General features: G+C 53.0%; 2 protein-coding genes across 10 annotated transcripts; one reads left to right on the forward strand and one right to left on the reverse strand.

Annotated features, from left to right (window-relative positions):
• Positions 1–1,016: 1,016 nt before the first annotated feature.
• Positions 1,017–7,922, forward strand: CCDC74B (coiled-coil domain containing 74B). Its single transcript, XM_005572831.4, is given in 9 exon segments — positions 1,017–1,340; positions 3,809–3,853; positions 4,745–4,910; positions 4,912–4,991; positions 5,830–5,968; positions 6,707–6,902; positions 6,983–7,062; positions 7,138–7,194; positions 7,523–7,922. Coding segments are annotated over 9 exon segments (1,149 nt in total). The 5' UTR covers positions 1,017–1,090; the 3' UTR covers positions 7,659–7,922.
• Positions 7,795–21,813, reverse strand: LOC102116245 (mediator of RNA polymerase II transcription subunit 15-like). Of its 9 annotated transcripts, none has more exons than XM_065525312.2 (5): positions 21,635–21,813; positions 15,525–15,655; positions 11,717–11,781; positions 10,868–11,271; positions 7,795–9,688 (listed from the first exon to the last, which is right to left on the reverse strand). In XM_065525312.2, exons 2-5 carry the CDS (start codon positions 15,595–15,597, stop codon positions 9,451–9,453), a joined length of 780 nt encoding a protein of 259 aa, XP_065381384.1. In that variant the 5' UTR covers positions 15,598–15,655; positions 21,635–21,813; the 3' UTR covers positions 7,795–9,450. The 9 variants fall into 9 exon arrangements, 8 of the variants coding, with proteins under 8 accessions (XP_065381384.1, XP_065381385.1, XP_065381388.1 ...); XM_065525313.2 differs by having other exon boundaries at positions 10,462–11,271; XM_065525316.2 differs by lacking the exon at positions 15,525–15,655.
• Positions 21,814–27,426: the final 5,613 nt, after the last annotated feature.

Here is a 27,426-nt window from a genome sequence, read left to right on the forward strand (position 1 = left end):
AGCAGTTCTTTCGCTTGTATCCTCTGTTATTATACAGGAGCCCTGTGGATGTGGCAGTAAGATGTGGGAAAGGGGAGCCAGAGCAGGCTGGGGTTAGGTTATGTTCTCTTCCTCCAGGTTTGTTGGTATCTGGTAAAATCACGATTGGCCTGGCTGTGTTTTTTTTTTTTTTTTTTTTGAGGGCAGGCCTTGTAAAAAAAAAAAAAAAAAGGCGTATTTCTTTTTATTTTTATTATTTTTTAATTAATTAATTTATTTTGAGACAGAGTCTCACCCTGCCGCCCAGGCCGGAGTGCAATGGAGCAATCTTGGCTCACTGCAACCTGCCCCTCCTGGGTTCAAGTGATTCTCCTGCCTCAGCCTCCCGAGTAGCGGGGATTACAGGCGTGAGCCACCGTGCCCGGCCTCTTATTTTTAGGCAGCATCTCACTCTGTCGCCTAGGCTGGAGTTCAGTGGTGCCATCATAGCTCACTGCAGCCTCCACCTCCGGGGTTCCAGCGATCCTCCCGCCTCAGCCTCCCGAGTAGTTGAGACTACAGGGGCCAGCCACCATGCCCGGTTTTTTTTTTCTTTTAATTTTTACAGAGACGGGGTCTCACTCTCCATCCAGGCTGGAAAGGATGCCTGGGTGCCTTTTATTATTATTATTTGCTTAATTATTTTTAGACAGAGTCTCGCTCTGCTTCCACGTTGGAGGGCTGCGCGCCGATCTCCGCTCACTGCAGCCTCTGCCTCCCGGTGCACGCGATTCTCCCGAGCAGCTGGGATTGCTGGCGCCGCCTCCACCCCGGCTAAATTTTGTATGTTTAGTAGAGTCGGGGTTTCGCCATGTTGGTCAGGCTGGTCACGAACTCCCGACCTCAAGTGATCCGTCCGCCTCGGCCTCCCCAAGGTCGGGGGTCACGGGCGCGCCCCCGCCGGGCCCCGGACGCCGCGGAAGTCGCTCCTCAGCCGGGAGGAGCAGCCAAGACCCCGCCCACGCCAACCGCCTCGCCTGCCGCCGCGCGGTTTCCACGGTGACGGGCGCCCAGCGGGGCTGCCTGGCCGAGCCGGGTGCAGCGGCCGCGGGAAGGTCCCGGCGATGGCGAGATGAGCGTTGCGGGGGTGGTGGCGGGGACGCGCCCCCCCAGCTCGCCCACCCCGGGCTCCCGGCGCCGGCGCCAGCGCCCCTCCGTGGGCGTCCAGCCCGGGGGGCCGCAGAGCCCGCAGCTCCGGCCCAGCGACCCGCAGAAACGGAACCTGGACCTGGAGAAGAGCCTGCAGTTCCTGCAGCAGCAGCACTCGGAGATGCTGGCCAAGCTCCACGAGGAGATCGAGCACCTGAAGCGGGAGAACAAGGGTGAGCCGGGAGGGACCCCAGGCCAGCGCTTCCTCCCCAGCACCCCTAACGCCGCCGCTTCCGCAGCGCAGAACAGCCATGAACTCCAGCACACGCCCGGGCTCAGGGGGACACAGGACAGACTCCTGCACAGGTCCGGGCTCAGGGACACAGCCATGAACTCCAGCACAGGTCCGGGCTCAGGGACACAGCCATGAACTCCAGCACAGGTCCGGGCTCAGGGACACAGGACAGACTCCAGCACAGGTCCGGGCTCAGGGACACAGCCATGAACTCCAGCACAGGTCCGGGCTCAGGGACACAGGACAGACTCCAGCACAGGTCTGGGCTCGGGGACACAGGACAGACTCCAGCACAGGTCTGGGCTCGGGGACACAGGACAGGCTCGGGGACACAGGACAGACTCTATCACAGGTCTGGGCTCAGGGACACAGGACAGACTCCTGCACAGGTCCGGGCTCAGGGACACAGCCATGAACTCCAGCACAGGTCCGGGCTCAGGGACACAGGACAGACTCCAGCACAGGTCCGGGCTCAGGGACACAGGACAGACTCCAGCACAGGCCCGGGCTCAGGGACACAGGACAGACTCCTGCACAGGTCCGGGCTCAGGGACACAGCCATGAACTCCAGCACAGGTCCGGGCTCAGGGACACAGCCATGAACTCCAGCACAGGTCCGGGCTCAGGGACACAGCCATGAACTCCAGCACGGGCCCGGGCTCAGGGACACAGGACAGACTCCAGCACAGGTCCGGGCTCAGGGACACAGGACAGACTCCAGCACAGGTCCGGGCTCAGGGACACAGCCATGAACTCCAGCACAGGTCCGGGCTCAGGGACACAGCCATGAACTCCAGCACAGGTCCGGGCTCAGGGACACAGGACAGACTCCAGCACAGGTCCGGGCTCAGGGACACAGGACAGACTCCAGCACAGGTCCGGGCTCAGGGACACAGCCATGAACTCCAGCACAGGTCCGGGCTCAGGGACACAGCCATGAACTCCAGCACAGGTCCGGGCTCAGGGACACAGGACAGACTCCAGCACAGGTCCGGGCTCGGGGACACAGGACAGACTCCAGCACATGCCCGGGCTCCGGGGGACACAGGACAGACTCCAGCACACGCCCAGGCTCAGGGGGAACACACGACAGACTCCAGCACATGCCCGGGCTCGGGGGGACACAGGACAGACCCCAGCACATGCCCGGGCTTGGGGGATCACAGGACAGCAAGTCCGCCCTGGGTCCTGCCATGCCGAGCTGTCCCCTTCTCCCAGAGGGAGACCCGCGTGGCCCTGGGCAATGCCGACCCTGTCCGCCTGTCTCCTAGGGCAGCATCATTTCAGCTGCTGACCCGGCCAGTCCTCTTCTCTCCAGGCAGGGTCAGACCCACCTGTTAAAAACTTTATAGAGGGGGCTGGGCGCGGTGGCTCAGGCTTGTAATCCCAGCACTTTGGGAGGCCGAGGCGGTTGGATCACGAGGTCAGGAGATCAAGACCATCCTGGCAAACACGGTGAAACCTTGTCTCTACTAAAAAAATACAAAAAATTAGCCGGGCGAGGTGGCGGCGCCTGTAGTCCCAGCTACTCGGGAGGCTGAGGCAGGAGAATGGCTGAACCCGGGAGGTGGAGCTTGCAGTGAGCTGAGATCACGCCACTGCACTCCAGCCTGGGCGACAGAGCGAGACTCTGTCTCAAAAAAACAAAACACAAAACAAAAACAAACAAAAACTTGGGAAACGTGCCCAAGTGTGAGTGCGCAGCTCAGTGAATTTCCTCCAGCTAAACACATCAGATCAGGAGCAGGCATGCCCCCCACCGCTTCACCTGTGCCCACACTGTCCGCTGCACCCTTAGCAGCTCCTCACCCCCACGGACCACCCCCCCGTCCACCCCCCCCACTCCCCCAGCAGAACGAGGGTCTGCCAGGATGTGGCTTCGATCCTCGCTTCTGCTTCAGGAGGGCTCCAGCAAGGGCAGTAGTGCCTGCAGCTGCCTCTCCCGCTCCACTCCCTAGTGCTGCCTCACCTGAGTGCCGAGTGTCCCATCACCAGCCGTCTGTTTTGTCAGGACCCTTCCCCATGTCTTCTTGAGCCTGAGGACCCCTCTTCCTCATGACTTCTTGAGCTTCCCCCCCAGTCCCTGATGCCCACAGGATCATGACCCCGCCAGGGCCAGGGGTTCTGGAATTCACTTCTGTACCCCTAAAGCCCAGGCCCTGCCTGCCATGTTGATGCCCTCCAGTCATCTCAGATGGATGAGGCGGGTATGCCGGGTGGACTCTGCCGGGAACAGGCAGGGGCATTCCTGGCCTGATGCCCACGGCAAAGGTGTGGTGGAGAGTGGGACCCAGGGGGCAGGGCCCAGCCAGCCAGTGTCTGCAGGCGCGGCAGCGGCGAGGCCAGGCTGTTCTCAGAACGGCTGTGGTTTCACAAGCGCTGAGCAGAGCCTGTGCTTGCTTCCAGATCTCCATTACAAGCTCATAATGAATCAGACATCACAGAAGAAAGGTGAGAACTGGGCCCTTCAGTGCCTGAGGGGATGCTCCTGCCACCCAGGGAAGCGCCTGCAGACTGTCCTTGCCCACCTGGCTGCACTTGCCCCTGTATGCCAACCCAGTGGGGACAGGTTTTGGGGCACCTGGACAGATGCCGCTACCTCTAGCCGTGGCTGGATGATGTTATGCAGCCAAGCACAGCTCGTGCTGCTCTCAGTAAGCCCAGGGCCTGAGATCATCGCAGTGGGGAGTGGGCACAGGGTGCACCCCAGACCCTCCCTCCCTCCAAGCAGAGCTGAAATGGGAGGGACCCCTGAGACAGCCCTTGCCCTGCTAGGTCTTTAGCTCAGATTGCTGCTGTGGCCAGGCCCAGGATTTCCAGCCCTGTGGCTCTGAGTCCTGACATCCTGTGGGAGGGGCTCTGGACACACTCCATCCAGGGATCCCTTCCTGCCGCCTGGGCAGCAACCATGGGGACAAAGGGAGGAAGCAGAGTCCTGTTTCCTTGCCACTTGTCCAAGGCACTTCCCATCCCGACAGTGGGCCCACCCAGCCCAGGATTCTGGGTTGTGGTCTCGAGCTCACTCCTGGTTATTTTTGGGACTGGGGATGACACCAGGACATCTGACTGGTGGATGGAACCAGCCTGGGAACATCACAGCTGGGGCAGTGCCTAGGGCTCCCCCTTCCCAGGCAGACACGGAGAATGGGGTCGAGGGAGGGCCTTTCCCTAGCCGCTGTAGCAACTCCAGTGAGCTGTTCTGGGCAAAGTGCGGCCCAGCCAGCAGCCCCAGCCCTGCGGTGCTGGGGGCCCTGACGGGACACAGGAAGGGGACACAGCAAGAGGCCATGCTCTCCCTCGGGACCTGCTGTTCCATGTGTCCCAAGCCCTCCTGCTTTCCAGACGGCCCCTCAGGAAACCACCTTTCCGGGGCCTCTGCTCCCTTGGGTGCGTGCTGGGTCTGCGTCCGCGGAGTGTGGGTAGAGCCGGGAGGACACAGCCCTGCCAGGCTGAAGGAGGGCCCCTCACGGACACACAGGCCAGGAGGCAAGCACGGGCGTCTTGCGGGCTGCAGCACCGACGCTGCGCTCTCCTGCAGACAGCCTCTCCACGTCCAGCTTCCCATCTGTCAAGTCCATCTCTAACTCAGGTGAGCAGGCTGGCGTCCACGTGCTCACAGGGCTGAGTGTCCCACAGGGACCCCAGCCTGGGTGGCCACTAGGGGTGCTGCCCAGGCCCCCTCTGCTGGGCCAAGCTCAAGGATTTGGGGGTGAAGGGGCAGCGGAAAAGAGCCCTGCAAGTTGAAGCCACCAGGAGGGGATTAAGGGGGGTTGGGCAGGACCGGGGCCAGACACAGGGCAGTAAGGCCTCACGGCAGGCGCCCCAGGCGAGGCAGCAGGCAGGCAGGAGGGGCTTCCCCGGGTGGCCTTCCAGGGAGGATGTACCCTGGCTGCCCAGCAGGAGCCCTGCTTGGCCGTATTCCTGCCACAAGAAGGCAGGACACAGGAAGGACGGCACTGCCCACAGAGCCCTGGGCTCATGGCACCTTCTGCAAAGTGAGCCGGGAGCAGAGAGCCTCTTTTCCCCACTGTGCCTCCGCTGGAGGCCAGACGTTTTCCTCAGCCCAGCCCTAAGCCGCGCCGTTCCTGGGATGGGCCCAGGCGCTAGATGGGCCTTGTCCTTGCCGAGGAAACCCACGCAGGCTGGGCCCAAGCCTCTCGTGCGGTTTCATTTTACCCAAAATGGGGCCAGCCTCCACTATCTTGGTTGTTCTAGTGTTCACAGGCACCACCCATGGGCTTCACCCTCAGAAGCTCATTGATTCCCCCCAGCACCGTCCAAGGCAGGCTCCCTTTACAGAGGAGGAAACTGAGGCAGGGGCAGGGGCTTCTTGGGTACACACAGCTGATCCTGGAAAACTTGGGCAGTGACTGTTGGTGCCTGCAGTGACCGGCCTTGTAGGGTCTGACTTGCAGCCAACTCTCAAGGCAAGGCCAGGCCCCAGCCCGGCTCCTTCAACAAGCAAGATTCGAAAGCTGACGCCCCCCAGAAGGCAGACCTGGAAGAGGAGCCCCTACTTCACAACAGCAAGCTAGACAAGGTTCCTGGGGTGCAAGGGCAGGCCAGGTAAGGCTTGCCTGCACCCGAAGGGCCCCATGACTATATTTACGAGGCTCACGCCCTGCAGTCAGCCAGCTGCTCTGCCCCTAGCTCCAGGGGCCTGTCCCCAGGACTCATGACAGCGGATGACGGCCACGCTCTACCCATCGGTGGGCGCTGTCTTCCTCCCTCCCCCGGCGGTTCTGTGCTGACCTGAGCCCCCAAGGGGGCCAGTAGCAGCCGCCAAACCACTTTCTCAGAGAAAAGTAATGTTCTCACCAAGAACAGTGAGTTGCGCTCCTGCTGCCCCTTGGCCACAGCCTGCCTTTGGAGGGCACTAGGCCAGCAGGACAGAGCAGGACCAGGTTCTGACGATCCCTGAGTTTCTGGGACCGCCCTGGGATGCTAGAGTGCACACTTGCAGCAGCGCAACCAGCAGGACAGGCTCCTGCATCTCTGCACATCCCGAGACCAGGCCTGGAGCAAGAGGCCCCACTGGGTGTGGGGTCACGACCAAGAGCAGCCTGGCAGCTAGCTGGTTACCCATTGAAGCCCATCTGACCCTTAGGGCACCTTCAGAGGGGAGAAAGGGACAGGCCGCAGTCCCAGAGACCCCCACCTGGTGCCCAGAGCACCCTGCCGAGTGGGAGAAGGGAACCAGGCCCTCCCCCACATGGGCCTGGACGCTGCCGGGGGAGGTATGCTGGGGGAGTGGTTAGACACACCTGGGCAGGTCACCTCTGGCTGCTGCAATGACTGTTTCAGAAAGGAGAAAGCAGAGGCCTCTAACGCAGGCGCGGCCTGTATGGGGAGCAGCCAGCACCAGGGCAGGCAGATGATGGGGGTGGGGGCACACCCCCCAATGAGCCTGCCCCTTCACCTGCGAAAACCCACCACGCTGAAGCAGTGCGAAGTGCTCATCCGCGAGCTGTGGAACACCAACCTCCTGCAGACCCAGGAGGTGAGGCTGGGTGGTAGGGTTGGCCCTGCGCAGTCTGGCGCCGCCACAGGCCCCACCACGCCCCTGCCCCTGCCTTTCAGCTGCAGCACCTCAGGTCCCTCCTGGAAAGGAGCCAGAGGCCCCAGGCAGCCCCAGAGGAGGCTGGGTCTAGCTCTCCCAGGTGAGTGCCTGGTGCACCCCTGCCCCATCCCTGGGCACCTGTCCACAGCTCACTGCTGACTCTTCCTTCACCCAGGGACCAGGAAGCCATGCATTTTCCTAAGGTCTCCACTAAGGGCCTCTCGAAGAAATGGTGAGTCCCATGGGCATGGGGACAGTGGGGCAGCCCTGCAGCCTGGGCCCCAGGGAGGGAGTGGGGAAGGGAGGAAGTGGGGAAGGGAGGGAGTGGGGAAGGGAGGAAGTGGGGAAGGGAGGGAGTGGGGAAGGGAGGGAGTGGGGAAGGGAGGAAGTGGGGAAGGGAGGGAGTGGGGAAGGGAGGGAGTGGGGAAGGGACGGTCGCGGTGCAGAAGCAGAGCACGCGGAGGCCTCTCTAGGTCCCGGTGAGGGCCACGCAGGCCCCACTCCAACACCACTCCACTCCCAGGGATGCCCACAGTGACAGTCCCTCTACCCGCCCCCAGCCTGCTTCTGAGCCCGCCTGTGGCGCAGCGTGCCGCCCTGCCTGCCCTGAAGCAGACCCCGAAGAACAACTTTGCCGAGAGGCAGAAGAGGCTGCAAGCAATGCAGAAACGGCGCCTGCACCGCTCAGTGCTTTGAGCCTCCCACATCTGGTCAGTGCCAGGCCCACCAACCTGCAGCTGGAGACTGGTTCTCTATAGCATTTCCTGACACTTTACTACCTTTAGGCCTGGCTGAATTCCAAGATAGATGACATTTGAAATAGATAAAGTACTTGATCTCTAAACTAACCATTTATTTTCTGTTATTTTGCTATTTAGCATTTACATAAAAAGCACATGATGAATGAAGTAGGTATCGCTTTACCTGTTGAAACTGAAAATAAAGCTTCTTTACTTCCAAGTTGTATGCCTGGTTCCTCACTGGCTATCAGGCGTCGTGTCCCTTCCCATTCCCCGCCCCTGGCTCCTAGCCCAGCCCCTGCTGTCTGCAGAGACCTGCCTGGGCAGCCCAGTCTTGCTCATCCAGGACCTGTCAGTGGCCCTGGGAGAGGCGCACTGGCAGAGCCGTGCACATCCTCCCTGGAGGCAGGAGGGCTTTTCTGGTCCCCTGGCTGGGCTGGAGCTGCGTTCCAAACACATGATCACTCTGGTCTCCTGCCCAGACTACATGCTCCTGGGGGCGAGAGGCTGTCCTCTCCTGCCCTGACAGCACCGCAAAGAGGTCCAGCCAGGCGGGCCTCCTCCTTGGAGGGCCATCTCCAGAACGGTGTGGACATGCCCGCACCACCCCTTCCACCACAGCACAGCACATGTCCAGTCGGGGGTGGGGTGGCCAGCTTAGCGCCCACCCTCACCCAGCCACAGTCTTCCCAAGCCCATGGCCCCACTTCCTTGGCATTAATCTCAACCTCTCCCTGCTTCAGGGAGCAGAAACTTTGCCAGGAAGCTGGGGGATGAACCAGGCCAAGGAATGGGATGGTGTGTTAGAAAAGGAGAGCTGAGGCCCGGGGCCAGAGTGGACAGTGCCGGCCCCAAGGCTGACAGCATCCTGACAGGACAGCAGGCCCAGGTTCACGGAGGGGGGACACAGTGACAACTCCTGACAAACACAGGAGTCACGAGATTATAACAATCACAGATGATGGGGTAGTTCGCATAAAAAGGGAGGACCTCATCACCAAAGGGCTGCTGGCCGGTGCCCAGGTGAGCGGGCAACACAGGGAGGCACTCACTGCATGGGGGCCCCGCCCACTGCCAGGCTCTCTCTGGGTGGTGCAGCACGTGGTGTTCTGAGGACGCGGGTCCTGAGGGCCTCGCTCTTCATCCATCACAATGGACACGGCCCTTACACAAGTGGCACAGGGGTGCTGGCAGCACGATCCCTGATGCCCCTGCTCCTTGGGGGCCCCACAGTGCTGAGCAGGAATGCCACAAGGGCCGAAGCCCAGGGGGTGGCAGGGAGCCGGCAGCAGCCATCGGCCAGCCCTCCCTCCGATAGGCAGCCTGTGCCCTGGACTCAGGGGCTTCTCCAGGGGGTGCCCCACTTGCCCAAAGCAGCGCAGCCTGAACTCCAAACTGTGAGCAGAGAATCCCATGTGCGTTTGAAGAGTTTCCTATGTCCTCTGTGTTCTCCTATAGAAAGGAGCAGAGGTGTGTCGAGCACACACAAGACGCTCTAACACCCTGAGCGCACCCTGATGCTGCTGAGACAGACCCGGACCCTGGACAGGCCGCGGTGAGAGCAGCCCGAGGACGGTGGCTGGGGACCGTGTCCGGCTTTGTGGAGGAAGTCACATGGAACACCTTCTCCAAGAAGACGGCCATTGCCCTGCAGGCAGCCTGCTCCACTGCGCCCGTCTCAGTCTGTGCAAGTGTGGGATTTCACTTGGCATATCCCCAAGGCAGAAGAGAAAAGGAGGAAAGTTAACCTAACTCCAGGCTCTCCATGGAAGCCAACACCTAGAAGTGTCTGACAGGAGGCGTGTGTCCTTGGCCCCGATGAGGCTGCGGGCCATCCCTGCAGTCCTGGCTAGGCAGCCGGGAGGCAGGCCTGGTGGATGCTCCGGGCACAGGTGTTGAGCAAGGTGGTAACCGAGTGCTTGTCCGGGAGCTGTGGCAGCCTGGAGGTCACGCAGTGGTGCACCGACCTGAGGAAGGGCTTGGTGCCTGCAACAGAACAGTGGGCGTGAGCCTGAGGCAGTCGGCACCACACCCAGGCCCTGCACACCCGCCCTGCACACCAGGATTGGCTGAAACACCAGGAGGAGCCCTGCACGCTGCCTGCCTGGCTGTAGGGCTCTCCTCCCAGAGCCTCATCATCAGTGAAGAACTGAATCTGAATGGAATTTGGAGCCCAGGGCTTTGCCTCTGACAATCTTGGGGACCTAGCCCTGGCTCTGCTGTGTGCCAGCTCTGGGCTCAGGGAGACTGATCCCTGTCAACGTGGCTCTCTGGTGCCATGTCACCTAGATGGGGCCCTGTGTGCCCAAGCTACTGGTAGGACACGTCAGCTGCGCTGAGCTCCCTAGTGGGCTCTGGAAGAGCAGGGTCTGTCCTTAAGCCGCAGCTTTCTCACCCCTCGGCCACTGAACACAGCCACCCTGGACAGCTGACCTGACACAAGATGAAGGGGCAAAAGGACACAGGGGAGAGCAGAGACCCTCTCTCACTGGTGGACAACCCGCTCCTGTCAGCACAGGGCGAGCCAGAAAGGGGATGGAAGGGCCTGAGCTGGGAGGGGCTGGAGTGCACAGAGGCTGTCCCTACTGCACTGGGAGCCTGGTTTTCCGCACGACCCCTGCCTGCCCTGAGCCCCCACACAGCTCCTCTGGGTCTGCCCACTGTACAGCCACTGTCGGTCCATCCATTGCGGACTCTGGGCACGGCAGTCGGTGGGCACGTGGTGGCACACTTGTCGTTTGCAACACACAAGGCTGTACCTGTGACTGGACAAGGCCCGGCCTGCCCTGCCTTACAACTCTGCTCCCGAACAGGACTCTTCACACCCGAGGAGGTTCTGGTGAGGCTTGTGGCAAAGCCTGGAGGTCTCTCTGACTCTCGGATTTCCAAACCTGAAGCCCGGAGTGCCCTGCATTGATGGGTACCCACAGGTCCTGCCCACCACCTCCCTAGGGCCACAGGCAAGCAGAGCCACATCTGTGTTGGGGAGATGAGGGTGCGTGGGCTCTGGCGGCGGGGGCAGAGACATGGCTAGTCTGTCCTGAGCTCGGTGTATGTGAAGACAGGGCGGACAGCCTGCAGAGCGTGAACACAGGGCGGGGTCCGGGCACTGTGCCCTCCGGCTCAAACGGCAGAGGCCTGCGGCTGCGGTCAAGGTTTGCTAACCAGCGCCAGCCTGACGCTCCTGGACACTCGCCCAACTTGCAGATCGAGTGGACGGTGCCATTGTAGCTGCAGTGAGAAGGGTCCAGGTTTATCATGCACTTGGGGTCCAGCCTGGCCACCTCGCCTTGCAGCACGCTGGGGGTGCTCTGCCGCTGGTCGTCCTCAAGCCTATGCTTCTGGGTGCATACCACCGGGGCCTTGAGAAGGCAGCATGGTGACCACACTGGGCACATATGGCCCAGGGCTGGCCAGCTGCCCTCCACAAAGCCCAGCCCAGCTGGATGTACGTGATGAGTGGGCCGTGGCTGACAGTCATGGCTGAAGCAAATGCGCAGGGAATGGCTGAAGACAGGTGAGCAGATGTTGGCCAGGATGGCATCCAGGAGCTGCTGGCACAGGTGCTGCTGTTTGGTCAGCGGCACCGGGGCAGTGGGTTGGAGGCAAGATGGGCACGGTCAGCAGCCCAGGACCCGAGGGTTCTTCATTTGGGGGGCCTTCCCACCCCGGGCCCGTCCTCACTCACAGCCTGATTCCCAAGGCCTCTCTCTCAGCCTCCACCCTTGTGCAGACAATGCTGGCCGATCCTGGGTGTAATCCCCACCCCCACAGCCCCTGACTCCTCTGGGCCGGGTGGCAGAGGCACCCATGGGGGCCGTAGACAGAGGGTGACCTCTCCCATGTGCCCACCCAGCACAGCAAACCTGGCCCGGAAGAGGCCTGGTGGGCAGGGTCTCAGGTCAGGCCCAGTCCCCACCCAGCCGCCCTGACCTGGAAGGACCCTGCTGTGGTGCTCCCAGGAGCTCTTGGGGGAGCCCCAGTTCCCCTAGGGGTCCCCAGCATCCCACTCACCACTGCCATGTCATTCTTGAGTTTCTCCAGGGTGATGTCACACTTTGGCAGGGTCTTCAGGGGACCTGCAGAGAGAGGGAACTCAGGCTGAGCTCCGTGCTGGAGGGCTGGGAGACATGGCTGGTCTCAGGCTCGGATCTGGGATCCCAACCACCGTCACTGGACCTCCGCCCTCAGAAACCTCTGCAGGAGCTCCCTTCAGCTGACCAGCTGTTCCCAGACCCAGAGTCTAGGCAGGCGGCCCTCACCCTCAGGAGCTGCCCATCCCTGTTGGCAGTGAGTCAAGAGAAGGGACAGTGGCCAGGCCCCTGACCAGGCTGGGAAGGCCTCAGTCGCATCTAGGCCAATCCGTGTCCCACCCAGTCCTATAACCCTAAGGATCAACTCAGGAAGGCCCGGAGGACTGCCCAATAAGGACTGGCACTCTATCCAGACAAGCAGAACAGAGAGATGCTTCTAGATGGGGGTGCGGGGACAGCCTGAGTTTAGATGAGAGGGAGGTACAGGCCAATGCCCATGCAGTTCTGAGGTGCTGCCTGAGCTCACAACAGCCTGTGGCCAGTGACCCTGCCTTCCACCTGCTTCTCACCAGCACCGTCTTGTTTCATTTTCATGACAGCACACATGGGCTGCAAATGGGGTAACTGAGATGCAGCTGCCTGCCCACAGTCACTGGGAAGTCAGGGGCAGAACTCCAGGTCAGGTTCAGGCCCATCACAGCCAGCTGATGGTCAGGCCACCGCAAGCTGGGCCCCCAGCTACTGGCTGGATGAGGCCTGGCTGTGATGGCCAGCGTGAGGGCCACAGCAGTGGTCAGGAGTAGGGCAAAGGCTGGGCACTGGCCAAGATGAAGCCTGGACTCAAAGGCCAGCACACGAGTGGAGCCTTGGAGGCCTCTGTCCAGGTCCCAAAGAGCTGCCTGGTGCCTTTGCTAAACCCACATCACTACCAAGTGCCCGTCCACAGCTGGGCCACCCCTGCCCTTGGGGACCGTCCGTGGGCTGTGGGCAAAGTTCACAGCTTGGAGAGGCCTGTCACAACGTCTAGATGGCTCTTCATCTTGCTCAGGTCCTTTTTTCTGTCTGGGACAGCAGAGGGGACACTCAGACACGAGCCCAGTGGCATCCCCAGGGCGCTGGCCCCCACCCCGGCCGCAGCCCACCTTCGTTCTTGTCGATCTTGTTGACCACGCGGTGCGGGGGACTGATGCGCTTGGACAGCTGCTTCAGCGTGTCCAGGTACTGCTGCTCCTCGCCCGGCTCGAGCCGGCTGGACTCATGACAGAGGTCACTGCAGGACTATGGGCAGGTGAGGCCACAGCCCTAGACCCTCAGGCGGGGAGCTTGGGCTCTGAGGGCCCCAGAGCTTGCACACCCGGTATAAGCTGAGGTCTCGTAAAGGTGAGGGGCGACCTTAGCACCTCGACCCGCCAGGCCGTGTACAGTTCACATTATGGAGCTGTGGGTCCCGGGTCCGACTTACCAGGTGTGTGTAAAAGTCTAGGGGAGGGGACACTGGAGTTCTGTGCGGTGTGGGACTGGGCAGGAAGCTACGGGGGACGGAGAAGGGCTGGAGCTGCAGCCAAGCGGGAGAAATATGGGTGCCGGGCCCAGGCAGGACAGCCACCGAACTCACTGTGCAACAAACCACAGTGGTGGCCACTCCCCATCCTCCTTCCCGTGCCAGCTGGGCGGGATCTCACCCAAAACAAGGGGTTGGGAAACAGGCAAGACGAGCACCCCGCGCACAGGCTCAGCAGGGGCCAAGAGCACACACAGCTGGCGGACGCCCTGCTTCTGGAAGGTGATGGGATGCCAGCGAGATTACAGTGGACACTTCCTTCAGCTAGAAGCCTAACGAGCATACCAGCTGGATCCGCACCAGCTGAAAACACCGGCTGCTGAGTCCAGGAGTTTGAGACCAGCCTGGGCCACCTAGGGAGACCTTGTCTCTACCAAAAAAAAAAAAAAATAAGAAAAAGAAAAAGCTGTTCCATGGCTGTTCACTTTCAAAATACCAAGAAAAGGAAAGAAAAGGGAAGTTCGGCCGGGCACATGGGCTCATTCTTGTAACCCCAGCACTTTGGGAGGCCAAGGCAGATGGATCAGTTGAGGTCAAGGGTTAAAGACTAGGCTGAGTGCGGTGGCTCACGCTTGAAATCTCAGCACTTTGGGAGGCCGAGGTGGGCAGATCACAAGGTCAGGAGATCAAGACCATCCTGGCTAACACGGTGAAACCCCATCTCTACTAAAAATACAAAAAATTAGCCGGGCGTGGTGGTGGGCGCCTGTAGTTCCAGCTACTCGGGAGGCTGACGCAGGAGAATGGTGTGAACCCGGGAGGCGGAGCTTGTAGTGAGCCGAGATTACGCCACTCACTGCACTCCAGCCTGGGAGACAGAGTGAGACTCCATCTCAGAAGAAAAAAAAAAAAAAAAAAAAAGAAGAGTTAAAGACTAGGTTGGCCTGTCTCTACTAAAAATACAAAAAAAAAATTAGCTGGGCATAGTGGCACGTGCCTGTAGTCCCAGCTACTTGGGAGGCTATGGCAGGAGAATCTCTTGAGCCCTGGAGGTGGAGATTGCAGTGAGCCGAGATCATACCACTGTACTCCAGCCTAGGCAACAGAGTGAGACTCTGTATTAAAAAAAAAAAAAAAAAAAAAAAGAAAAAGAAAGAAAGAAAAAGAGCAGTTCTCATTTTCCTACTGGGCTCAACCTGCAGTGTTTCGATGAAGTGACGTCCTAGACAGGGGAGGGACAGTCCGAAGAGGCAAGAGCAGCAGCTTCCACTGGCTGGGCAGTCACTACGCACCACCGCCAGGCTGGCTGTCCACACACGCCACGTCCTTCCTCTGCATGAGACACCAGGGCAAGGGAGCCCCCCAGCAGGCCTGAGGACACGTGGAGACACACAGGGAGGTGTGGCAGACAGGCTCCAACCTTATCACACAAGGTGGGCAGCTTCCCCCAGCTGTAAGTAAATGTGAATTCCGTGGTGTGTTTCACACAAGACTCCAAGTAAGAAGGTGATGGGCAGGCGCGGTGGCTCATGCCTGTAATCCCAGCACTTTGGGAAGCCGAGGAGGGCAGATCACCTGAGGTCAGGAGTTTGAGACCAGCCTGGCAAACATGGTGAAACCCCATCTCCACTAAAAATACAATAATCAGCTGGGTGTGGTGGCAGGCACCTGTAATCCCAGCTACTCAGGAGGCTGAGGCAGGAGAATCACTTGAAACTGGGAGGCAGAGGTTGCAGTTAGCAGAGATGTTGCCACTGCACTCCAGCCTGGGCAGCAGAGTAATATTCTGTCTCAAAAAGAAAATTTTTAAAAAATCTAGCCTATTTGTTTAAAGGAGATGTTAATAATTCATGCTCCCTTGAACCTCTTCAGTTTTTTGCTTTTGACAGGAAGGTTCATTAACACACACAATCAATTACTAAAAGAAATATTATCAAGCAGTAAAACCTCACATTCTATTAGCAGCCAAAAAAAATTCAACTTAACACTATCATTCTCAAACTCAAATATCCAGAAGTCAATTTAAGTAATTCATGTCTCCTTGGCAAGAGTGTATGGATGATACCTTTTTCCGGGTGATAGTAAAACCTATTCATTTTCTTACCTCACCCAGTATCAGCTTTTATATTTTTACTGATAAAGCCCACAATACACATACTGTATAGAAATCTTGAGCTCTTAATTAAAAGGAACACACAGAGTTATATCTAAATCATTTGCTACAATGATCTAAACCCACTTTATTTACATCTTAGTATTAATCAGAGGGCAAAAACTCTTACATTACCTTTATTTTCAAGACTGGAGGCAGTGTTGCTATCTGGCACAGGCAACATGTGTTCATAACCCCATGATACCATGTGTTTACCCCCAAGCAAACAGAAGGGAGATCCAGGCCCTACTTCTAAAAGCAATAGCCTAAGGGACAGAAGGAAAATCAAAGACACCGAGATGATTTGTTTTAGCAAGAAGTGTACCTGCCACCCCAAAGAGCAGGAACCACAATCTTAAAACTAAGATGTATAATATTTTATATGAGTATTATTCACAAAAGATATTCACCATATTTTTAAACAAAAAATTACAAAGCCATTTTTCTTAAAATGTTACAATAAAATTGTATCTGTGTGTAAAATGTATCTATTTTGTGTGTATGTGTGTGTGTGAGAGAGAGAGAGAGAGAGAGGGAGAGAGAGAGGGAGGGAGGGTTATGAATTAGGAAGCATATGTACCAAAACATTAGGAGTAGTTATATTTGGGTAATGAGATTATGAATGATTTTCACTGTCTTCTTTATACCTTATCAATCATCCGCTCAAAATTTACAATCAGAATTCATTATAAGCTATTGTTTGTTTATTTATTTATCTGTTTTGTGAGACAAGGTCTCACTCTGTCACCCAGGCTGGAGAGTGCAGTTGCGCGAGCTCAACCCACTGTAACCTCGGCCTCCAAGGGTCAAGCAATCCTCCCGCCTGAGCCTCCTGGGTAGCTGGGACAAATCAAAGCTAAGTTTTCTTCAGTTTAAAGCAACTTGTTATAATCACGTTGTTTAGCCTCATGGTAATCAGAAAACAAAAATCAATAACAGACACCCTAAAATTTAAAGTAAGGAATTAAAACACACTACCAGAAAAAATTACCTCACTACAAACAAAGACAGGAAGGAAGGGAAGGAGGAAAGAAAAGAAAGAAAGAGAGCGAGAGAGATCTGAGAGAAAAGAGGAAGGGAGAAAGAACAAAAGAAAAAAGAGAGAGCAGCAAAACAACCAGAAAACCAGTAAAAAATGGCAGTAGTATGTTTTTACCTGTTAGTAATAACTTTGAATATAAATGAATTAAATTCTCCAATTAAGACAGAGTGGCTGAATGGATTAAAAGACAAGACCCAATTACATACTGCCTACAGGACACTCAGTTCACCTACAGGCATACACAGACTGAAAGTGAAGAGATGATAAGATATCCCATACCAGTGGAAACCAAAAAAGCAGAAGTAGCTGTACTTAGATTATATATACTTGCGTCAAAAAAAGAAAAAAATGAGATAATTATAAAATGAAAAAGAAGTAAACAGCAGCCTAACAATTGTAAGTGCATATGCAACCCACACTCAAGCAACTAAATACAGAAGCAAATATTAACAGACCTTAAAGGACAGATGGATGGCAATACAGTAATAGAATACCTCAGCACTCCACTATAATCAACACCCCACTATCCTCAATGGACAGATCATCTAGACAACAAAACGTCATCAGTTAAACTGTACTCTATACCAAATGGACCTAACATTTACACAGCTTTCCACTCCGCAACTGCACAATGCACATTCCACTGAATAGTATATGGATTATTCTCCAGGATAGACTATGCGTTAGGCCAAAAAACAAGTCACAACACATTTTTAAAAACTGAAATCATATCAAGTATCTTTCCTGACCACAGTGGAATAGTACTAGAAATCAGTAGCAGGAGGAAAAACTCTACAAATATATGGAAATTAAAACACATGCTCATGAACAACCAATAAATAAAAAATGTATTGAAAAAAGAATAGAAACACAACATAACAAATCCTGTGGGATGCAGCAAAAGCAGTTGTAAGAGGAAAAGGGCATAGCTATAAACGCCTACATCAGAAAAGTAGAAAGATCTCAAATAGCCAACCTGACAGTACACCTCAAGTAATGAGAAAAACGAGAAAAATAAAATGCTAAAATTAGTAGAAAGAATATCATAAAGATTAGAGAAGAAATTTTAAAAATAGAAACAAAAAATACAAAAAGTCAATGGAACAAAGAGCTGGATCTTTCAGAAAAAAATCAAAATTGACAAGCTTTAACTAGTCTAAGGAAAAGAAAAACAAAACAAAATCATAGATGAAAAAGGAGACATTACAATTGATAACACAGAAACATGAAGGATTCTAAGAGATGACTAAAAACACCTATGTAAAAACAAGTTGAAAAATCTAGGAGAAGTGAATAAATTTCTGGACACATAACAAATTCCCAAGATAGAATGATAAATAAAAAACCTGAGGCTGGGCACGGTGGCTCATGCCTGTAATCCCAGCACTTTGGGAGGCTGAGGCGGGTGAATCACAAGGTCAGGAGATTGAGACCATCCTGGCTAACACGGTGAAACCCCGTCTCTACTAAAAATACAAAAAATTAGCCGGGCGTGGTGGCGGGCACCTGTAGTCGCAGCTAATTGGGAGACTGAGGCAGGAGAATGGTGTGAACCCAGGAGGCGGAGCTTGCAGTGAGCTGAGACCATGCCACTGCCCTCCAGCCTGGGCGACAGAGCAAGACTCCATATCAAACAAACAAACAAACAAAAAACAACCTGAACAGACCAATAATGAGTAATGTAATTAAAGCAGCAATAAAAAGTTTTCCGTCAAACAAAACACAATCATGGTTTTTACTGCTGAATTTTACCAAACATTTTTAAAAGAGAGCTAATACCAATTTTACTCAAAATATTCCCCAAAAAATTGAAGAGAAAGGAAGTCTTCAAAACTTGTTCTATGAGGACAGCATGACCCTGGTACAAAAACCGGACCAGGAAATAACACAAAAAGAAAACCACAGGCATTTTAAATATCCCTGATGAACACAGATGCAAAAAAATCCTCAGCAAAATACTTGAAAATTGCATTTGACAACACAATAAAAAGATGATCTGCCCTGATCAAGTGGGATTCATCCCAGGAATATGAGGATGATTCAATAAAACACATATAATTAAATGTGCGACATCACATTCAGCGAATCAAGAGCTAAAACCATACAATCATTTCAGCAGATGCTGAAAAAAATAAAAATCAACATTCCTTCATGACAAAACCCGAACAACGTAAGTACAGAAGGAACATATCTCGGTGCAATAAAGGCCATATATGACAAACCCACGGCTAACATCGTAATCCATGGGGAAAGGTTAAAAGCTCTTCCTCTAACGCCTGGAACAAGTGTGGCTACTTTTACACCACTTTTATTCATCACAGTACCGGAAGTCCTAGGTAGGGCAATTAGACAGGAGAATGCAGTGAAAGGCATCCAAATTGGAAAAAAGGAAGTCAAACCGTCTCTGTTTGCAGGTGACATGATCATGTGCACATATATATACACACACATATATATAATCGTAAAGATTCCACAAAATCACCTACTAGAAATAATTTAGTCAAGTTGCAAGATACAATATCAACATATAAAAATGAGTAGCACACCCATGTACCAATAGTGAAATACCTAAGAAAGAAATCAAGAAAGCTATTTCATTACCAAAAAAATTATATTTAGGGATAAACTTAACCAACGACAAAAGATCCCACAATGAAAACTATAAAACATAGATGAAAGCTATTAAAGCAGACACAAGTAAATGGAAAGATATCCCGTGCCCATGCACTAGAAGAATATTCATAAAATATCTATATCACCTAATGTGATCTACAGAATCAATGCAATGCGTGTTAAATTACAAAACACATTCTTCATAGAAATAGAAAAAAAAAATCCTAAAATTCACATGGAAATGCAAAATACCTCAGATAGACAAAAGAATCTGGAATAAAAAGAAAACCTGGAGGCATCACACCTAACTTCAAAACATACTACAAATCTATAGTAAGCATGGTACTATCAAAACAGCATGGTACTATCAAAACAAACAGCATGGTACTATCAAAACAGCATGGTACTATCATCAAAACAGCATGGTACTATCATCAAAACAGCATGGTACTATCATCAAAACAGCATGGTACTATCAAAACAGCATGGTACTATCATCAAAACAGCATGGTACTATCAAAACAGCATGGTACTATCATCAAAACAGCATGGTACTATCAAAACAGCATGGTACTATCATCAAAACAGCATGGTACTATCAAAACAGCATGGTACTATCATCAAAACAGCATGGTACTATCAAAACAGCATGGTACTATCAAAACAGCATGGTACTATCATCAAAACAGCATGGTACTATCAAAACAGCATGGTACTATCATCAAAACAGCATGGTACTATCAAAACAGCATGGTACTATCAAAACAGCATGGTACTATCAAAAAAAGGGGTGGGGGAGAAACAGGGAAACGAAGGAATGACAGACAGACATAGACAAGTGAAACAGAATAGAGAAATCAGAAATAAATTCACGCATTTATGGTCAACTCATTTTTAACAAAGGCATCAAGAGCACACATTTGTTCAATAAACTGTGCTAGGATAACCCAACGCCCACATATACAAGAATACATCTAGGCCGTTATCTTACCATACACAAAAATCTACTCAAAATAAAGATTTAAATGTAGGACCTCAAACTATGAAACTACTAGAGAAGAAAACATAGAATAAATGCTTCATGAAATTGATGAGGACAAGGAATTTTCAAACAGACATCAAAAGCACAAGCAACAAAAGCAAAGATGTCATTATATTAAACTTCTCAAAAGCACAAGCAACAAAAGCAAAGACGTAATTATGTAAAACTTAAAAGCTTCTGCAAAGCAGAGGAAGCAATCAGTAGAATGAAGAAACACCTCAGAGAACGGAAAAAGTATTTGCAAACTGTGCATCAGCCAAGGGGTTAATACACAAAATACATAACTAACTGAAACTACTCAAAAGCAAAAATACAAATAATCTGATTTAAAAAATCTACCCCAAACCTTTGTCCCCCACCACTATTTTCCCACCTTCTTTTCTCGACCGTCTTTGCCCCCTCCCCCTCACCACCCTTTTTCTTCCTCCATCTACCCCAAAACATTTTCCCCACCATTTTTTCCCCATTTTGTAAAGCCTTCTCTACTCTCCCGCTCACCACCCTTTTCCCCATCCATCTTCCCAAACACTTTCCCCAGTTTTTTCCCACCGTCTTTTCCCCTTCTCCCTGGCCACCTTCTTTTTCCCCGTCCCACTGTCATCACCCTCTTTTGCTCCTTCATCTAAGCAAAAACATTTTCCCCCAACTTTTCCCAAAGCATTCTCCCCAATCCTGCTGCTCACCATTGTCTTTTCCCCCCTTCATCTACCCAAAACTTCTCCTCGTCGTCTTTTCCTCCGCTCCTCCTTGCCACCCTCCTTCCCTTCCCCATTTACCCGAACACATTTCCCCATAGTCTTTTCGCAAAGCCGTCTCCCCACTTCCGCTCACCTCCCTCTTTCCCCCCTCCATCTACCCCCCAGAATTTTCCCCACCGTCTTTCACAGTCTTCCGCCCTTTCCCACTCGTCGTCTTCTCTGCCCTAGCCTGCCTGCCACTCTCTTTTCTGCCCTCCATCTACCCCAAATTATTTTCCCATTTTTTTCCCAACCCTCTTTCCCTGCTCCCTCTCGCCACCCTCTTTCCTCCTCCTCGTCACCCTCTTTCCCCCCGCATCTACCCAAACACTTTTTACCCACCGTCTTTTCTTTCTCCACCGTCTTTCTTTGCTGCCCACTATCATTTTGCGAAACCTTGTCTTCCTCCCGCTGGCTACCCTCTTTTTCCTTCCCCCGCTTGTTACCCTCTTTCCCTCCCTCTATCTATCCAAAAACTTTTCTCCCCACTGTCTTTTCACAAAACCTTCTCTCCCTACCGCTCGCCCCCATTTCCCCCTCTAACACCCTCTTTCCTCCTCCCACTTGCCACCCTCTTTTCCAACTCCGACTACCTATAAACTTTTTCCCCACCGTCTTTCTGCAAAACCTTCCCTCCCTCTGCTCCCCACCCTGTTTTCCCCTCCATCTACCCAAAAACTTTTTTTCCCACCACCTTTTCCCCACTGTCTTTTTGCAACGCGTTCTCCTGCTCGCTATCCTCTTTTCCCTTCAGCACTAATCACCCTCTTTACCTCCCTCCATCTATCCCAAAACTATTTCCTGGTCTTACCGCTCCAGCCGCGCTGCCGTCTCCCGTCGCCACCGCCGCCACCAACCTCAGCGAGGCGAGCCGCGCAGCAGCGGGTCCAGCCTCCAGCATAGGCCTGTAATTACCCATTCCGGGTCCTCTAAGCATGCACCGAGCAGCTCTACGGGAAAATACGGGAACCTGGAAGGCGCTGACTTCCCTTCAGCAGCGTTCATGCACCGAGCTTATATACAGGAGGATTCCTGAACTGCGTGTTCTGATTGGATGAGAGAAAACCTCCAGGCCTACTCGGATTGCACTTTATTATCATGCTCCGATTGGATGAGAGCAAGCCTTAAGACAACCAATCACAGCATGAAGATAAAGTCCAATCAGCGTAGGCCTAGAGGTTTCCCTCTCATCCAATCAGAACATGTAGTCCAGGCACTGCATGTATATAAAGCACGCTGAGTCCGGCATCGGTTCAGTTCAGGCTCTTCGGTGTCGGCGATCAGTATCCGGTTTGGGGAACTAGGGAAAGCGGCTGCGAGCTGTTTCCGCCTGGAGCGCCAGGCGCTGGTCCGTTGCGGTTGCTGAGGGCGACCCACCGGTAGGAGGGCGACTGGCAGCGGGAGCCTGTCCTGCCCAGCAGGAAGACGAGTAGACGGGAGAGGCATCGACACATGCTGGAGGCTGGAGCCTGCGCCCCCGCGGCTCGCCTGGTTGTGATTGGTGGTGACATCAGACACTGCAGCTCGGTCAGAGTGGTAGAAATGTCCTGGGGTAGGTGAGTTTTCCGGGGCTGCCCTGGCCGCCTCTGGGGGCAGGGGTTGGGTGTCCTATTGGGGCTCACTGCCCAAGGCTGCACTGCTTGTGGCTGGGGACCGGATGGGGGGCACTCTCCGGGGTTGCATTGCTGGCAGAGGGGGGATTGGCTGGCTCTCGGGGCTACACTGCCTGCAATCGTGGGGGTGGTGGGGGGAGGCAGGTTGTGTGCGCTAACGTGTACTGCTGGTGGTGGGGGATGGGTTAAGGGCGCTATTTTTTGCCGCACTGCACGGAGCAGTGGGTGGGTTGGGTGGTTATCTGGAGGTAAAATGCTGGTAGTGGGGGGTGGTTTAGGGGTGTTGTCGGGTGCTGCACTGTCCTTACGGTGCACTATCAGGAGCATCACTGCCCATGGCGGGGTGTGGGGGAGTGATTTTGGGGCACTATCTTGTGCAGCAATACCTGTCGTTGGGTCAGGTTGTGGGCACTATTGAGTGCTACACTGTCTGTGGAGGGGGTGGTTTGGGGGGATATTGGGATTACACTGCCTGCAATTGGTACGGGGTGTGTTGGGTGTGCTATCCGGGGGCTACACTGCAGGCGGCAGGGGTCAGGTTAGGGGTGCTCTCGGAGGCTATTGGCATTGGTGGGATGCGGAGGTGGTAGCCACAGCAACAGCTGTGGTCTTTCCTTCCATTCTGGTGATTTTCTTCATTCTCAGACTCCAGACTCTAGAGCGTAATCTCCTGCTTGTGCAATCTTTCAGCATGGCAGGGCCCCCACACCCACCATGGTTCTCCGGCCGGCACCCCCATGTTATGTGGGACCCGTAGACCGCCTGGGACTACGGGTAGGGATTAGTGGGCATCACAGGGGATTGTGGGTGGAGGCGTCAGGAACGGGAACCAGCACTTGGGTGGGGAGGGCTGGCTGGGTCTGAGTTTCTCCTACTCCTGCTGCCCTAGGAGTGCAGCCCTGGCGGGCCCAGCAGTGTCTGGCCGGCTGCACCTGGCCGGCGGTGGTTTCAGCGAAGGCACTCACACCCATTCTAGGCCCCAGTTCCTGGTCAGCTTTTGCCAGAAACAGAGGCTGGGCTTTGGAGGGTCGGTGTGAGTGCCTTAGCTGAAACTGGTCCCTGCCACTCTGGCCAGCGTGACAAGGTGAGGCTCTAACGCTACCACTCTCTGCGTCCTTTTCTAGGCTTTTCTGGTTTTGCCTGCCCAGCTGCTTCAAGCCAGACTGGAGGAGGAGGAGGAGGAATCATGTGTGGTACACCTAGAGCCTGCGTATGGCGTGACTCTGCAGCTCGTTTCATGCAGTTGGTGCTCGTCTCATGCAGTTGGTGGTGACTGGAGACTGCAGCTCGACTGGAGTGGTAGGAAGGTGCCTGCGGGGGCAAGGTGGTAGGAACTTTGTAGGGTGGGCTGCTGCATTGAGGGCGGGGTGCTGCATTGAGGGCAACAGCAGTTGTGTTGGCATCAGTGCTAGTGATGGTGGTGGCAGCACGTCTGGGGGCTGGGAAGGGGGAGTAGGAGCGCTACGGGGCCCAGCCCAACCTCAGGTGAGGAGGAATCTGCATGTGCTGTACTGTGGGCCTCAGTGGCAGTGGTGGAGGCACATCTAGGGAAAGGAGTTCTCTCTGCCCCTTCTCTTGTAATCTCTGGAAGGTGCCCTCCTCCTGCTGGTGAGTGAGCCAGACGTGAGTGGCAGCATTGTCTCATTCTTAACAAAATTTAGGGGAGTGACTGTGTGTGTGTGTGTGTGTGTTTAGAGACGGAGTCTTGCTCTGTTGCTCAGGCTGGAGTGCAGTGGCAGACCTTGGCTCACCACAAGCTCTGCCTCCTGGGTTCATGCCATCCTCCTGCCTAAGCCTCCCGAGTAGTTGGGACTACAGGCGTCCACCACCATGCCCGGCTAATTTTGTTTTTGTATTTTTAGTGGGGACCGGGTTTCACAGTGTTAGCCAGGGTGGTCTTGATCTCCTAATCTCGTGATCTGTCCACTGTGGTCTCCCAAAGTGCTAGGATTACAGGCGTGAGCCACCGCACCCGGCCCTTTTTTCCTTGTTTTTTGTTGTGAGAGCCTTGAACTTTTTGAAATTTCCTGAATTGGGGAGGAGATAAAAGGTATCATAGGTCTTCTAATTGCTGCACCTGTTCTTTTTTCTTTTTTTTAGTCTGTATTTTTTTCTTTTCATCTTGTTCCTCTTCATTTTCTCTTGCTGCTGTTTCTATTTCATGTTAGTATTGTTTCTCTTTTTGTTTTCTTTATGCCAACCCAATGGCCTTAACAAACAAGCCAAAATTGTCACTGTGTTGTATTTTAAAGTAACTGGTCCCTTACTGTGTTTTAGGGATGAGGAAAAAAATCAGTTGTACAATTAGTTACTTGAATAGCTATGCTTTCATGATCGTGTTAAACCCCTTATGCCTAGTGTTCCATTATTGGAATGCTAAGTATGAGGGAGTTACATCCTACTGGTGAAAGTCGTTGACAAGGTCTGATTTTTCACTCTTGCAAAAATTCAACTGTATACACTGTGTACAGTTTGTAGTCTTTTATTCCTCCCCTCCTCCCAGTTTTTCTCCTAAGTCCCCAAAGTCCGTTGTAGTATTCTAATGCCTTTGCATCCTCATAGCTTAGCTTCCATTTACCAGCGAGAGCATACGATGTTTGCTTTTCCATTTTTAACGTTACTTCACTTAGAATGGTAGTCTCTGATCCCATCCAGGTTGCCGTGAATGCCATTATATTTTCCCTTTCTATGGCTGAATAGTATTCCGTAAGATACATATGTATGTATGTGTATATGTATGTATATCACAATTTCTTAATCTACTCCCTGATGGGCATTTGGGCTGGTTACATACTTTTGCTATTGTGAATTGTGCTGTTACGAACATGCGAGTGCAAGCATCTTTTCTCCTTTGGGTAGATACCCAGTAATGGAATTGCTGAATTAAATGATAGTTCTACTTTTAGTTCTTTAAGAAATCTCCACACTGTTTACCATGGTGATTGTACTAGTTTACATTCCAACTAGCAATATAAAAGTGTTCCCTTTTCACCAAATGCCCATCAATATTTTTTATTTTTTGATGTTTTGATTATGGCCATTCTCGTAGGAGTAAGGTGGCATGGCATGGTGGGTTTCCTTTTTTTTTTTTTTTTTTTTGAGACGGAGTCCGCTGTGTCGCCAGGCTGGAATGCAGTGGTGCAACCTCGGCTTACTGCAGCTTCCGCCTCCCAGGTTCAAGTGATTCTCCTGCCTCAGCCTCCCAAGTAGCTGGGACTAAGGTGCCTGCCACCATGCCCGGCTAATTTTTGTATTTTTAGTACAGATGGGGTTTCACCATGTTGGCCAGCGTGGTCTCGATCTCTTGACCTCGTGATCCACCTGTCTCAGTGTCCCAAAGTGCTGGGATTTCAGGCGTGAGCCACCACTCACGGCCTGACATTGTGGTTTTGATTTACATTTCCCTGATCATTAGTGATGATGACCACTTTTCCATGTTGGTTGGACATTTTTTGTATCTCCTTTTCAGAATTTCTATTCAAGTCCTTAGTTCCTTACTTGAAGGGATTGGTTTTTTTCCTGCTAATTTGAGTACCTTGTAGATTCTGGATATTAGTCCTTTCTCAGATGTATAGATTGTGAACATTTTCTCCCTTTCTGTGGGTTGTCTATATACTCTGCTAATTGTTTCTTTTGCTGTGCCGAAACTTGTTGGTTTCTTACCTATTTATCTTCATTTTGTTGTTGTTGCGCTTGCTTTTGGGTTCTTGGTCATGAAGTCTCTGCCTAAGCCAATGTGTAGAAGGGTTTTCCAATGTTATCTTCTAGAATTTTTATGGTTTCAGGTCTCAGATTTAAGTTGACTTTCGTATAACGTTCGAGATGGGGACCCAGTTTCATTTCTTGGCATGTGGCTTGCCAATTATCCAAGCACCATATGTTGAATAGGGTGTCCTTTCCCCACTTTTGTTTTTGTTTGCTTTGTTAAAGACCAGTTGGCTGTAAGTATTTGGATTTCTGAGTTCTCTATTCTGTTCAATTGGTCTATGTGCTTATTTTTAGACCAGTACCATGCTGTTTTGCTGACTATGGCCTTGTAGTAGATTGAAGCCAGGTAATGCAATGCCTCCAGATTTGTTCTTTCTGCTTAGTCTTGCTTTGGCTATGTGGTCTCTTTTTTGATTCCATATGAATTTTGTAATTATCAGGAGCCACTGGGTGCTGCGGCAGCTTCAGGATAACTTGAGGGCGCATCCTGGGAAAGAAACACCTCCTGTCCGTGTCGCTGACTGCTTGAGGATAGCAGTTCGGTGTGGCTTCTCCGTGGCCCAGCTTCTTTAGGGTGTTTTTCTTTCATGGTGAGTGCAGAAGCTTTCGTTTTCTGGAATGTTCTGTGTATCTCTGCTAGATTCTCCTTTTCTTTTTTCTCTCTTGATACCTTAGCATTAATTTTACAGTAGTACTTATTCCCTGAGGGCTTTCGAGGTTGGAATGTGTAGGAGGCTTTAGGGCTGTTTTTGAGGGAGATTCCCCATGTAGATGGAGAGAGAGGAAGGCTCTGGCTGTGGGAGGAAGGGGGAGCCCGGCCCAGATGGCGTGTTGGGGCCAGGCCGCAGTTTGGCTGCCTCGCTTTCAAGCCTCAGGTGGAAGGAAAGGATCCAACTTAAACTCCAGGGTTTGCTGATATTTTAATTATTTTTATTTTTTTGGAGATACGATCTTGCCTTGTCGCCCAGGCTGGAGTGCAGTGGTGGATCTCAGCTCACTGCAACCTCCATTTACTGGGCTCAAGGGATTCTCCAGCCTCAGCCTCTCCAGTATCTGGGCCTATGCCCCATGCCCAGCTATTTTTTTTTTTTTTTGTAGTTTTGGTAGAGACGGGGTTTCGCCATGTTGCCCAGGCTTGTCTCAAACTTCTGAGCTCAAAGCAACTTGCCCAAATGCTGGGATTACAGGCATTAACTACTGTGCCCGGTCTGCTGAATTTTAAAATCTGTGTCCCTGCCGTTGGGACATAGGGGTCACTTTTCTCCACTCCCTGCAGTGCCTG

The sequence above is a fragment of the Macaca fascicularis genome, chromosome 12 (genome assembly GCF_037993035.2).
Source record: "Macaca fascicularis isolate 582-1 chromosome 12, T2T-MFA8v1.1".
NCBI lineage: Eukaryota > Metazoa > Chordata > Mammalia > Primates > Cercopithecidae > Macaca > Macaca fascicularis.